Source organism: Pseudorca crassidens, chromosome 11 (genome assembly GCF_039906515.1).
Source record: "Pseudorca crassidens isolate mPseCra1 chromosome 11, mPseCra1.hap1, whole genome shotgun sequence".
NCBI classification, from domain to species: Eukaryota; Metazoa; Chordata; class Mammalia; order Artiodactyla; family Delphinidae; genus Pseudorca; species Pseudorca crassidens.
Genome location: NC_090306.1, coordinates 34040711 through 34054195, shown reverse-complemented (window position 1 = coordinate 34054195; position 13485 = coordinate 34040711). Strand labels below are relative to the sequence as shown.

At 35.5% G+C, this 13485-nt stretch overlaps 1 protein-coding gene across 1 annotated transcript in view; it reads left to right on the top strand.

Moving 5' to 3' along the window:
* The window catches only part of ABCD2 (ATP binding cassette subfamily D member 2), an 80436-nt gene that overhangs the window by 41820 nt on the left and 25131 nt on the right, over positions 1 to 13485 (top strand). The window contains exon 7 of the mRNA XM_067696178.1: positions 6264 to 6409. Coding sequence (XP_067552279.1) covers positions 6264 to 6409 — 146 coding nt within the window. The remainder of the gene's footprint in view (positions 1 to 6263; positions 6410 to 13485) is intronic.

Genomic DNA, 13485 nt, shown 5'->3' with positions numbered 1-13485 from the left:
GTCCATACGTTTGTTCTCTAAATCTGTCTCTATTTCTGCCCTGCAAACCGGTTCATCTGTAGCATTTTTCTAGGTTCCACATATATGTGTTAATATACGATATTTGTTTTTCTCTTTCTGATTTACTTCACTCTATATGACAGTCTCTAGATCCATCCACGTCTCTATTGACCCAATTTTGTTCCTTTTTATGGCTGAGTAATATTCCACTGTATATATGTACCACATCTTCTTTATCCATTCATCTGTCGATGGGCATTTACGTTGCTTCCATGACCTGGCTATTGTAAATAGTGCTGCAATGAATATTGGGGTGCATGAGTCTTTTTGAATTATGGTTTTCTCTGGGTATATGCCCAGTAGTGGGATTGCTGGGTCATATGGTAATTCTATTTTTAGTTTTTTAAGGAACGTCCTTACTGTTTTCCACAGTGGCTGCACCAAATTACATTCTCACCAACAGCGTAGGAGGGTTCCCTTTTCTCCACATCCTCTTCAGCACTTGTTATTTGTAGATATTTTAATGATGGCTATTCTGATTGGTGTGAGGGGGTACCCCATTGTAGTTTTGATTTTCATTTCTCTAATAATTAGTGACTTTGAGCATCTTTTCATGTGCCTATTGGCCATCTGTATGTCTTCTTTGGAGAAATGTCTATTTAGGTCTTCTGGCCATTTTTGGATAGGGTTTGTTTGGTTTTGTATTTGAGTTCAATGAGCTGTTTGTATATTTTGGGAATTAAGCCCTTGTCAGTCACATCATTTGCAAATATTTTCTGCCATTCTGTTGGTTGTCTTTTCATTTTGTTTATTGTTTTCTTTGCTATGCCAAAGCTTGTAAGTTTGATTAGGTCCCATTTGTTTATTCTTGTTTTTATTTTTATTGTCTTGGGAGACTGACCTAAGAAAACATTGGTACAATTTATGTCAGAGAATGTTTTACCTATGTTCCTTTTTAGGAGTTTTATTGTCTTTAAACCATTTTGATTTTAAACCATTTTGATTTTATTTTTTTGTACAGTGAGAGGGTGTGTCCTAACTTCATTAATTTACATGTGGCTGTCCAACTTTCCCAATACGACTTGCTGAAAGACTGTCCTTTTCCCATTGTATATTCTTGCCTCTTTCATCAAAGATAAATTGACTGTAGGTTTGTGGCATATTCTTTTCCAGTATAGATTATTACAAGATGTTGAATATAGCTCCCTGTACTGTATGGTAGGACCTTACTGTTTATGTATATATAGTAGCTTGTATCTGCTAATCCCAAACTCCTAATTTATCCCTCACTTTCCCCTTCCCCCTTTGGTAACCATAAGTTTGTTTTCAGATGAATTTATTTACAAAATACAAAGAGACACAGACATAGAAAACAAACTTATGCTCTTTTTTAAGATATTGCCCTTTCACATAGGTAGATAACTAAGTTGAAATGAACTTTTTTGTCTCCATAATGGTTTATTGAATGCCTACTATGTGCCTGTAGTGCTGTACTAAGTGCTCTACATTGCTTTATAAAAACCTACTGCTTCATTTAATCCTCATAACAAATGCAATAAAGTGAGTTACTTTACAAATGACGTAACTATAGCTCAGAATTTGGGTCACATTGCTAGTAAATGGTGACATTGGGACTCCAGAACCATCTCCCCAAAGCCTATTATCACAACCATGACTCTATACTGTCTTCCCCAAAATGTAGATATAAAATACAATTTTATCAAATATTTCCAGTTAATCAAGTCTTATGGTAGAATCCTGAAGAAACACCATTGAAGTGAATGTTCAGATGTATTTTAATCATTGCAGTCTCAGTTATGTATTGTGTCATGGCTGTTCTGTGGATTGAATTATATTTGGGGTTTATGCTGAGGCTGTCTATACTTCTGATTTACATTAAGTTGGAACTGGCATCACTTTGTAAGTTAGCTAAAGTACTGACTCCTAATATTTCCTTGTATTTCTTCTTAGTAGTCTCAGGATACCAACTAAAAATTTGTTCACTGGCCCTGATGGTCAGTATCTATTTTATGCTACTGTTATTATTACCAGATATTAATTTAAGATAATATCACATTATATAAATGCTTAAAGTGATGGAAATAAACAAATAACTTTTTGTCCTAATTCTGTTTTTAAAAAATATATGGTTAGACTGGAGAGGGAAAAAAATCAGAGAGCAGGAGAACACATACGGAATATGGTAGAAGAAAAGTGACTAGAAAGGTGCGGCCACTTGGGAAAACAATTGGTCAGTTCCTCAAAAAGTTAAACAGAGTTACCATATGCCCCACTACTAGGTGTATGCCCACTATTCATAATAGCCAAATAGTGGAAACAACTGAAATATCCAGATTAACAAAATATGGAATTTAATTCAGATATTAAAAGGAATGAAATACTGCTACATGCTACAACATGTGTGAACCTGAAGATATTATGCTGATAGAAAGAAGACCACATATTGTGTGATTCCATACATATGAAAATATGTGAAATTTCCAGAATAGGCAAATCCACAGATACAGAAAGTAGATTAGTGATTGCCAGCTGTTGGGAGGAGGGAAGAACTAGGAGTGCCTGCTCTTAGGTATGGAGTTTCTTTTGGGGGTGAAGAAAATGTTCTGGAATTAGATACTGGTGATATTTACATGAGCTTGTAAACATACTGAAAATCATTGAATTTTACACTTTAAAAGGGTAAATTTTATAATGTGAATTATACCTCAATTTAAAAAATATGACTAGAGATTCCTTATATTTGCAAAGACTCCATTGAAAATCTTATTACATGAATGCATATATGTATAATTGAAATATAAATATTTTGATTTTCAAATATTTGTTAAATCTGTTATAAAATAAATTTTTGTGCTTCAGCTAAATCATTTGCATGTTATGGGAAAATAGGTAGAGAATTGATCTACAAACACAGTTTGTATTTAAAACCTTTAATTCTCTCTCTCTGTACACACACACACACACACATTTTTTTTAAGTTGCTATAAATAAATCTTCACCCCCAACTTCTTTAGGGTGTACAGTTGACACTTGAGCAATGCAGAGGTTAGAGGCGCTGACCCCAGCACAGTTGAAAATCCATGTATAATTTATAGTCGGCCCTTTATGTATAATTTATAGTCGGCCCTTTATATCTACTGTTCCACATCTGCAGATTCAACCAACCACAGATTGTAAAGTACTATAATATTTCCTATTTTAAAAAAACCATGTATAAGTGGACCCATGCAATTCAAACCCATGTTGCTCAATGAGGAACAGTATTTTCAGAGAGCAAGAATAGTCTCTAATATAGACATAGTATGATGATCAAATTTATGAAAATTAACACTGATATAATATTATCTGAACATACTTTTGTTGGTTCTCAAACCGGCCCTTGTACACAGTGGGCAAGAAGAGACAGAAGAAAGAGGCAGACCACTCCAGATTGGTGGATGGCAGGTTTAATAAGCAAGGAAATTTACATTTGAGGCTTGTCATGGGCAGCCTCAAGATGAGCCTCTCCACTTCTATCCACCAGAATCTTAAAAGTTTATATAGAAGCCTTCATGGGGTTCGGTCATGTATACCATCCATATGGTCTCAACACCACATTGCTCCCTCAAGTCTGTGTCCTTGAAAATAGTTGACAGCTGTGGGAACTGTGGGTTGAGCATACATTCCAAGGTCAGGGAAGAGGGTTGGAGCGTCAGATTGCCTGGGTCCAGCTCAGAGGTCAACTGGCAGTGAAGTCCTCTTGATTACCTCCTCCAACAACTTTCCACGTTCAAAGTTTGCCAATTGTCATAATACTATTCTTTATAATAACTTGTTTTTCTCAGTCCATCATCATACATTGTATTTTAGTTGCCATGTTGCTCTAGTTTCTTTTAATGTGAAAGAATTCCTTAGCCTTTCTTTGTTTTTTATGACATTGATATTTGTAATGAGTGCAGGACTGTTGTTGTTGTTGTATATTCATAAAATCCCACAATTTGGGTTTATCTGATAGCTTCCTAATGAAACAATACAGTTTACACATTTTTTTGCAATAATACTACCTGCATTAGTTTTCAAGATCTACTGAAACCAAAAACTTGCTGGTCTGAAGCAACAGAAATTTATTTTCTCACAGATCTAGAGGCCAGGAGTCCAAAATCAAGGTGTTGGCAGGGCCACCCTCCTTCTGGAAGCTCAAGGGGAGAATTTTTTCTTACCTCTTCCAGCTTCCAGTGGTGCCAGGCTTGTGACAGCATAACTCCAATCTCTGCCTCTGTCTTCACATGACTTTCCTCCCTGTGTTTTTCCTCTTCTTTAAAGGTATTTATTGGATTTAAGACCCATCTGGTTAATCCAGGATAATCTTATCTCAAGATCCTTAACTTAATTACATCTGCAAACACCTTTTCTTTTCCTAAATAAGGTCACATTCACAAATAATACGGGTTAGGACTTGGACATATCTTTGACGTCCACAATTCAACCCTGTATACTTCCTAAATCCTGTTGTGATCTTCTCAAAGGGTAGTATCAGGATGCAGCAAATGTACACAGAACGAGGAAATAGATTTTTGTTCAAAAAATTATGAATTCATGCTGATATTCTAATTCAAATTAAACGTTACAGAATATTTTTCTCACCTTCCCACATTTCATATTTGTATCTTCCTTCTTCCACGGCGAGAACCTTACCTCCTAACGTTATTAAAATGTTTACTTATTTGATCAATCCTACAACATAGTTTCAGAATTGCTAGCCTATAGCAACAAGAAACATGAACAATTAGTTTTAAGGTTTCTTTAGGGTTTTCAACTGAAATTATGTAACCAAATTTGAAAGTTACTTGGATCAGTCCCTCCTCCCCATTTTATGTGGTTATGTTATTCATTTGATATACTTTTCAGTTCATTTGTTTCTGTTTGTACTCAATTTTAGGGTTTATTCCTTCATTTTACTGGTTAAATTAAAAAAAATAATAACACTTTAACATGATTCTAAGAGTAAAAACTATATAGAAAATATTCTTAAAGAGGTCTTTTCCCTCCCTTATCTATTCTGCCTTGTTCCTCCCATCTCCTATAGGTAACTGATTTCATTAGTTTCTGGTTTACTGTTTCCTTTTGTAAATATAAGCAGACAGATGTATATTTTCTTATTTTGCTTTCATTTTACATAGAAGTGGTATACTACATATTAGTGGTTCTATCAAATGGGGATGGTTTTGTCCCCTAAAGGGACAAAATAATATTTGGAGACTTTTTTTTTGTCACTGCTGCAGTGGATGCTAGTAGCATCTGGTGCGTAGAGATCAAGTGTTCCACTAAACATCCTATAATACACAGGATATACCTCAGTGACAAAGAATTATCTGACTTAATAACTCCATAATACCACTGTTGAGAAACCCAACTGTATATCTACTTTGCACTTTGCTTTTCAACTTAACAATATATTATGTAAATCACCCTATATCAATTCATAGAGATCTTCCACATCCTGTTTTATAGCTGCATAGTGCAGGTTCTATAGTTTATTCAGTCAGTCTCCTTTGTATGCACATTTAGGTTGTTCTCAATATTTTGCAATAACAAAGAATGCTGTAATGGATAACTTTGCACATTTTTTTGTTGATGGTGGTGTATTTTTGGAAGTATATCTTTAAAATAAATTCCTAGAAGTGGGTCAAAGACCACATGATATATTGGTTTGTAGAATCCTCTCCAAAGGGTTGTACCATTTTGCATTTTCACATTGTATGAAAATACCTTGTGTCTCCATAGGCTTGCCAATTGGGTGAGTTGTCAAACTTTTGAACTTCTGCCAATGTGATAAGTAAGAAACTCAGTATAGTTTTAATTTGCATTTCTCTTATTTTGAATGATACTTTTTAAGTTTTGTTTGTTCACATTGCTGGGTCAAAACCTCAGATTTTATGTTTAACGCAAATAGTTTTAGATGAAATACAGAAGTAACATTTATAAAATACAACAGAACAAGTATGTATTTCTATGCTGAAAACATACAAGTATTTCTTGTAGAAACTTTTCGTGTGGCTATGTCTCTATATGTTTTTACATGAATATAACAGTGTTTTATCCTGCCACGCCTGAGAGAGAAATACTCATCACCAGGTAATAAATATAATCCTAGAAATATGGTATTTAAAGTCTGCTCTGGAGTTTTCAGACCACCAGGATGTCACATTGAGTAAACTAAACTGATTTTGTACTAAGATTCTTGTGTTCTTGGTGTTTTACAGGCCGTACATGTCTCTTGGAAGTCTTCGGGATCAAGTCATTTATCCAGATTCAGTGGATGACATGCATGATAAAGGCTATACAGACCACGATCTAGATTGTATTCTACATAATGTTCACCTCTATCATATAGTTCAAAGAGAAGGAGGTAAAGTCTATAATTTGTGTTTTTTTCATGTATTTAAATTAACTTTTAAAAAGAAAACTTGGGTTTAATTTGAATGTATGCTGTTGTTGGAACATAAGCACACAAGTAAAGATGGAGTTTACAGCTTTTGTTGCTTTTCCATTCTTGACATGCTCTTTTCTGCTTATGTTATATTTCATGCAGCACACTAAGCTTTTTACTAAGTCTGCTGCTAGCATTTGAAAACAGTTTTTTTTTTTTGGTCATATTTTAATGTACATGTGTCCCTGAGGCCATAGTCAATCTAAATGTATGTAAAGTTCATGACAGAAATATTCTCCTGTCAAGCTCTCGGCTTATATTAAATGTAATAATTTGAGAAGTAGGTATCACAAACTTATTTATTTTCAGAACCACAGTCTTACCAATACATTTTTTTTTCTCTAAAGCAACACACAGAGAATTAGATAAAATATAGAAACTTCTGTACTGTAGTATTTCAACATAAAACATACTTTTGAAAGAGTAGGAATAACAGTTATACATATTAGCTCAAAAAAGAATTACTTTCAAAAACACAGAATTACTTTCAAATAACTTGATAAAAATATAATTTGATAGCCTAGAAAAACTAATGAAGTAGCAAGCTAGAATTCTAGGTTAAATTTTGCATGGGTTTTATGTTTTACTTTTTAGCCCATTTACATTATCAAAAGAAGCAGCATACTACAGTAGTTAAGAATGTAAGCTTCAAAGTCAGAGTTCTAGAATCAAGTCTTAAATAGCTGGGGGACCTTCAAGATGGTGGAGGAGTAAGACATGGAGGTCACCTTCTTCCCAACAAATACATCAAAAATACATCTACATGTGGAACAACTCCTACAGAACACCTACTGAATGCTGGCAGAAGACCTCAGGCTTCCAAAAAGGCAAGAAACTCCCCACGTACCTAGCTGTGTGGCTGACAGGGTCTCAGTGTGCCGCTTGGGTGTCAGGCCTGAGCCTCTGAGGTGGGAGAGCCGAGTTCAGGACATTGGACCACCAGAGACCTCCTGGCCCCATGTAATATCAGTCAGTGAAAGCACTCCCAGAGATCTCCATATAAACGCTAAGACTCAGCTCTACTCAAGGACCAGCAAGCTCCAGTGCTGGACACCACATGCCAAATAACTAGCAAGACAGGAACATAATCCCACCCATTAGCAGAGAGGCTGCCTAAAATCATAAGTTCACAGGCACCCCAAAGCACACCACTGGACGCAGGCCTGCCCACCAGAAAGACAAGATGCAGCCTCATCCACCAGAACACAGGCACCAGTCCCCTCCACCAGGAAGCCTACACAACCCACTGAACCAACCTTAGCCACTGGGGGAAGACAATAAAAAGCAACAGGAACTATGAACCAGCAGCCTGTGAAAAGGAGACCCCAAACACAGTAAGTTAAGCAAAATGAGAAGACAGAGAAATATGCAGCAGATGAAGGAGCAAGGTAAAAAACCCACCAGAACAAACAAATGAAGAGGAAATATGGAGTGTACCTAAAAAAGAATTCAGAGTAATGACAGTAAAGATGATCCAAAATCTTGGAAATAGAATGGAGAAAATACAAGAAACGTTTAACAAGGACCTAGAAGAACTAAAGAGCGAACAAACAATGACGAACAACACAATAAATGAAATCAAAAATTCTCTAGAAGGAATAAATAGCAGAATAACTGAGACAGAATAACGGATAAGCGACCTGGAATATAAAATAGTGCAAATAACGACTGCTAACCAGAATAAAGAAAAAGAATGAAAAGAATTGAGGACAGTATCAGAGACCTCTGGGACAAGGTTAAACACACCAGCATTCTAATTATAGGGGTCCCAGAAGAAGAAGAGAAAAAGAGACAGAAAATATTTGAAGAGATTATAGTTGAAAACTTCCCTAATATGGGAAAGGAAATTGTCAATCAAGTCCAGGAAGTGCAGAGAGTCCCATACAGGATAAATCCAATGAGAAACATGCCAAGATACATATTAATCAAACTATCAAAAATTAAATGCAAATAAAAACTATTAAAAGAAACAAGGGAAAAGCAACAGATTACAAGGGAATCCCCATAAGGTTAACAGCTGATCTTTCAGCATAAACTCTGCAAGCCAGAAGGCAGTGGCAGGACATATTTAAAGTGATGAAAGGGAAAAACCTACAACCAAGATTACTTTACCCAGCATGGATCTCATTCAGATTCAACAGAGGAATTAAAAGCTTTACAGACAAGCAAAAGCTAAGAGAATTCAGCACCACCAAACCAGCTATACAACAAATGCTAAAGGAAATTTTCTAGGCAGGAAACACAAAAGAAGGAAAAGACCTACAAAAACCAACCCAAAACAATTAAGAAAGTGGTAATAGGAACATACATATCGATAACTACCTTAAATGTAAATGGATTAAATCCTCCAATCAAAAGACATAGATAGGTTGAATGGAAACAGAAACAAAACCCGTATATATGCTATGTACAACAGACCCACTTGAGACCTAGGGACACATACAGACTGACACTGAGGGGATGGAAAGAGATATTCCATGCAAATGGAAATCGAAAGAAAGCTGGAGTGGCAACTCTCGTAACAGACAAAAAAGACTTTAAAATAAAGACGAGACAAAGAAGGACACTACATAATGATCAAGGGATCAATCCAAGAAGAATACAATGATTGTAAATATTAATGTACCCAACATAGGAGCACCTCAATATATAGGCAAATGCTAACAGCAATAAAAGGGGAAATTGACAGTAACACAATACTAGTAGGGGACTTTGACACCCCACTTTCACCTTTGGACAGATCATCCAAAATGAAAATAAGTAAGGAAACATAAGCTTTAAAGGACACATTAAAGAAGATGGACTTAATTGATATTTATAGGATTCCATCCAAAACAACAGAATACACTTTCTTCTCAAGTGCTATGGAACATTCTCCAGGATAGATCATATATTGGGTCACAAATCAAGCCTTTGTAAATTTAAGAAAATTGAAATCATAGCAAATATTTTTTCGGACCACAATGCTATGAGACTAGATATCAGTTACAGGAAGAAAAACTGTCAAAAATACAAACATATGGAGGCGAAACAATGCACTACTAAATAACCAAGAGATCACTGAAGAAATCAAAGAGGAAATCAAAAAATACTGAGAAACAAATGACAATGAAAACACGATGGCCCAAAAGCTATGGGCTGCAGCAAAAGCAGTTCTAAGAGGGAAATTTATAGCAATACAATCCTACCTCAAGAAACAAGAAACATCTCAAATAAACAACCTAACCTTACACCTAAAGAAATTAGAGAAAGAAGAACAAAAAAACCCCAAGTTAGCAGAAGGAAAGAAATCATACACATCAGATCAGAAATAAGTGAAAAGGAAATGAAGGAAACAGTCGCAAAGATCAATAAAACTAAGAGCTGGTTCTTGGAGAAGATAAACAAAACTGATAAACCATTAGCCAGACTCATCAAGAAAAAGAGGGATAAGACTCAGGTCAACAGAATTGGAAATGAAAAAAGAGAAGTAACAACTGACACTGCAGAAATACAAAGGATCAGGAGAGATTACTACAAGCAACTATATGCCAATAAAATGGACAACCTGAAAGTAATGGACAAATTCTTAGAAAAGCACAACCTTTCAAGACTGAACTAGAAAGAAATAGAAAATATAAACAGACCAATCACAAGCACTGAAATTGAAATTGTGATTAAATATCTTCCAACGTGTATGGACACCACAGGGAGAAAGAGGTGGGTAGGGATGTTGTGATGAATTGGGAGATTGGGATTGACATATATACATTAATATGTATAAAATAGAAAAATGATAAGAACCTGCTATATAAAAAAATAAATAAAATAAAATTTAAAAAAATCTTCCAACAAACAAAAGGCCAGGACCAGATGGCTTTACAGGTGAATTCTATCAAACATTTACGAAAGAGCTAACACCCATCCTTCTCAAACTTTTCCAGAATATAGCAGAGGGAGGAACACTCGAAACTCATTCTAGGAGGACACCATCACCCTGATACCAAAACCAGACAAAGATGTCACAAAGAAAGAAAACTACAGGCCGATATCACTGATGAACATAGATGCAAAATTCTCAGCAAAATACTAGCAAACAGAATCCTACAGCACATTAAAAGGATCATACACCATGATCAAGTGGGGTTTATCCCAGGAAAGCAAGGATTCTTCAATATATGCAATTAATCAGTGTGATACACCATATTAATAAATTGAAGGAGAAAAACCATATGGTCATCTCAATAGATGCAGAAAAAGCTTTTGACAAAATTCAACACCCATTTATGATAAAAACCCTCAGAAAGTAGACATAGAGGGAACTTACCTCAACATAATAAAGGCCATATATGACAGACCCACAGCCAACATTGTTCTCAATGGTGAAAAACTGAAACCATTTGCACTAAGATCAGGAACAAGACAAGGTTGCCCACTCTCATCACTATTATTCAGAATAGTTTTAGAAGTTTTAGCTACAGCAATCAGAGAAGAAAAAGAAATAAAAGGAATACAAATCGGAAAAGAAGAAGTAAAGCTGTCACTGTTTGCAGATGACATGATACTATATAGAGAGAATCCTAAAGATGCTACCAGAAAACTACTAGAGCTAATCAATGAATTTGGTAAAGTACCAGGATACAAAATTAATGCACAGAAATCTCTTGCATTCCTATACACTAATGATGAAAAATCTGAAAGAGAAATTAAGGAAACACTCCCTTTTACCATTGCAACAAAAAGAATAAAATACCTAGGAATAAACCTAGGTAAAGACCTGTATGCAGAAAACTGTAACACACTAAGGAAAGAAGTTAAAGATGATACAAACAGGCAGAGAGATACACCATGTTCTTGGTTTGGAAGAGCCAACATTGTGAAAATGACTATACTACCCAAAGCAATCTACAGATTCAATGCAATCCCTATCAAAAAACCAACGGCATTTTTTACAGAACTAGAATTTAAAAATTCACAATTTTATGGAAACATAAAAGATCCCTAATAGCCAAAGCAATCTTGAGAAAGAAAAATGGAGCTGGAGGAATCAGGCTCCCTGATTTCAGACTATACTACAAAGCTACAGTAATCAATATAGTATGGTGCTGGCAGAAAAATAGAAATATGGATTAACGGAACAGGATAGAAAGCCCAGAGATAAACCCACACTCATATGGTCACCTTATCTTTGATAAAGGAGGCAAGAATATCTAATGGAGAAAAGACAGCCTCTTCAATAAGTGGTGCTGGGAATGCTGGACAGTTACATGTAAAAGAATGAATTTAGAACTCTCCTAACACCATACACAAAAATACAATCAAAATGGATTAAAGACCTAAATGTAAGGCCAGACACTATGAAACTCTGAGAGGAAAACATAGGCAGAACACTCTATGACATAAATCACAGCAAGGTTTTTTTTGACCTACCTCCTAGAGAAATGGAAATAAAAACAAAAATAAACAAATGCAACCTAATGGAACGTAAAAGCTTTTGCACAGCAAAGGAAACCATAAACATGACGATAAGACAACCCTCAGAATGGGGGAAAATATTTGCAAATGAAGCAAGTGACAAAGATTAATCTCCAAAATATACAAGCAGCTCATGCAATAAATATCAAAAATAAACAATCCAATCCAAAAATGGACAGAATACCCAAATAGACATTTCTCCAAAGAAGACATACAGTTTGCCAACAAACACATGAATAGATGCTCAACATCACTAATCATTAGAGAAATGCAAATCAAAACTCCAATGAGGTATCACCTCACACTGGTCAGAATGGCCATCATCAAAATATCTATAAACAGTAAATGCTGGAGAGGGTGTGGAGAAAAGGGAACCCTCTTGCACTGTTGGTGGGAATGTAACTTGTTACAGCCACTATGGAGAACAGTATGCAAGTTCCTTTAATATCTACAAATAGAACTACCATATGACCCAGCAATCCCACTACTGGGCATATACCCTGAGAAAACCATAATTCAAAAAGAGTCATGTACCACAATGTTCATTGCATCACTGTTTACAATAGCCAGGACAGGGAAGCAACCTAAGTGTCCATCGACAGATGAATGGATTAAGAAGATGTGGCACATATATACAACGGAATATTACTCAGCCATAAAAAGAAATGAAATTGAGTTATTTGTAGTGAGGTGGATAGACCTAGAAACTGTCATACATAGTGAAGTAAGTCAGAAAGAGAAAAACAAATACCGAATGCTAACACATATATATGGAATCCAAAAAAAAAAAAAAAATTGGTTCTGAAGAACCTAGGGGCCAGACAGGAATAAAGACACAGACGTAGAGAATGGTCTTAAGGCCACAGGGAGGGGGAAGAGTAAGCTGGGAATGAAGTTAGAGAGTGGCAGGGACATATATACACTACCAAATGTAAAATAGATAGCTAGTAGGAAGTAGCCACATAGCCCAGTGAGATCAGCTCGCTGCTTTGTGTCCACCTAGAGGGGTGGGATTGGGAGGCTGGGAGGGAGACGCAAGAGGGAGGAGATATGGAGATGTATGTATACGTATAGCTGATTCACTTTCTTATACAGCAGAAACTAACACATTGTAAAGCAATTATACTCTAATAAAGATGTTGAAAAAAAATCTTAAATAGCTCTGTTCTCTGTATCCTCACCTATAAAGTGGGGATAAATATCTACCTTATAAAGATTCTGTGAAGATTAAGTTAGACTGTATGTAAAGTATTTAGAACAGTGGCACATAGTAAATGTGCAAGAATCAGTTGCTAAAGGTAATAGAACTAGTTGATATTGATACCATGATATTTTGTCTTTGTGTGATGGTACTTGATATTTTATATAGAAAGTTCACATGTATTATTTTATTGATCCTTACAATAAGCAAATGAGTTAGGCAAAAGAGGCATTATTCTATTTATTTTATTGTGTTTATAATATCATAATTCATAAGTGCTGTAAATATGGAAAGCAGGTTGTCTTTTTGTTTCATATGGTCAACTTTTCCCCAGTTTTAA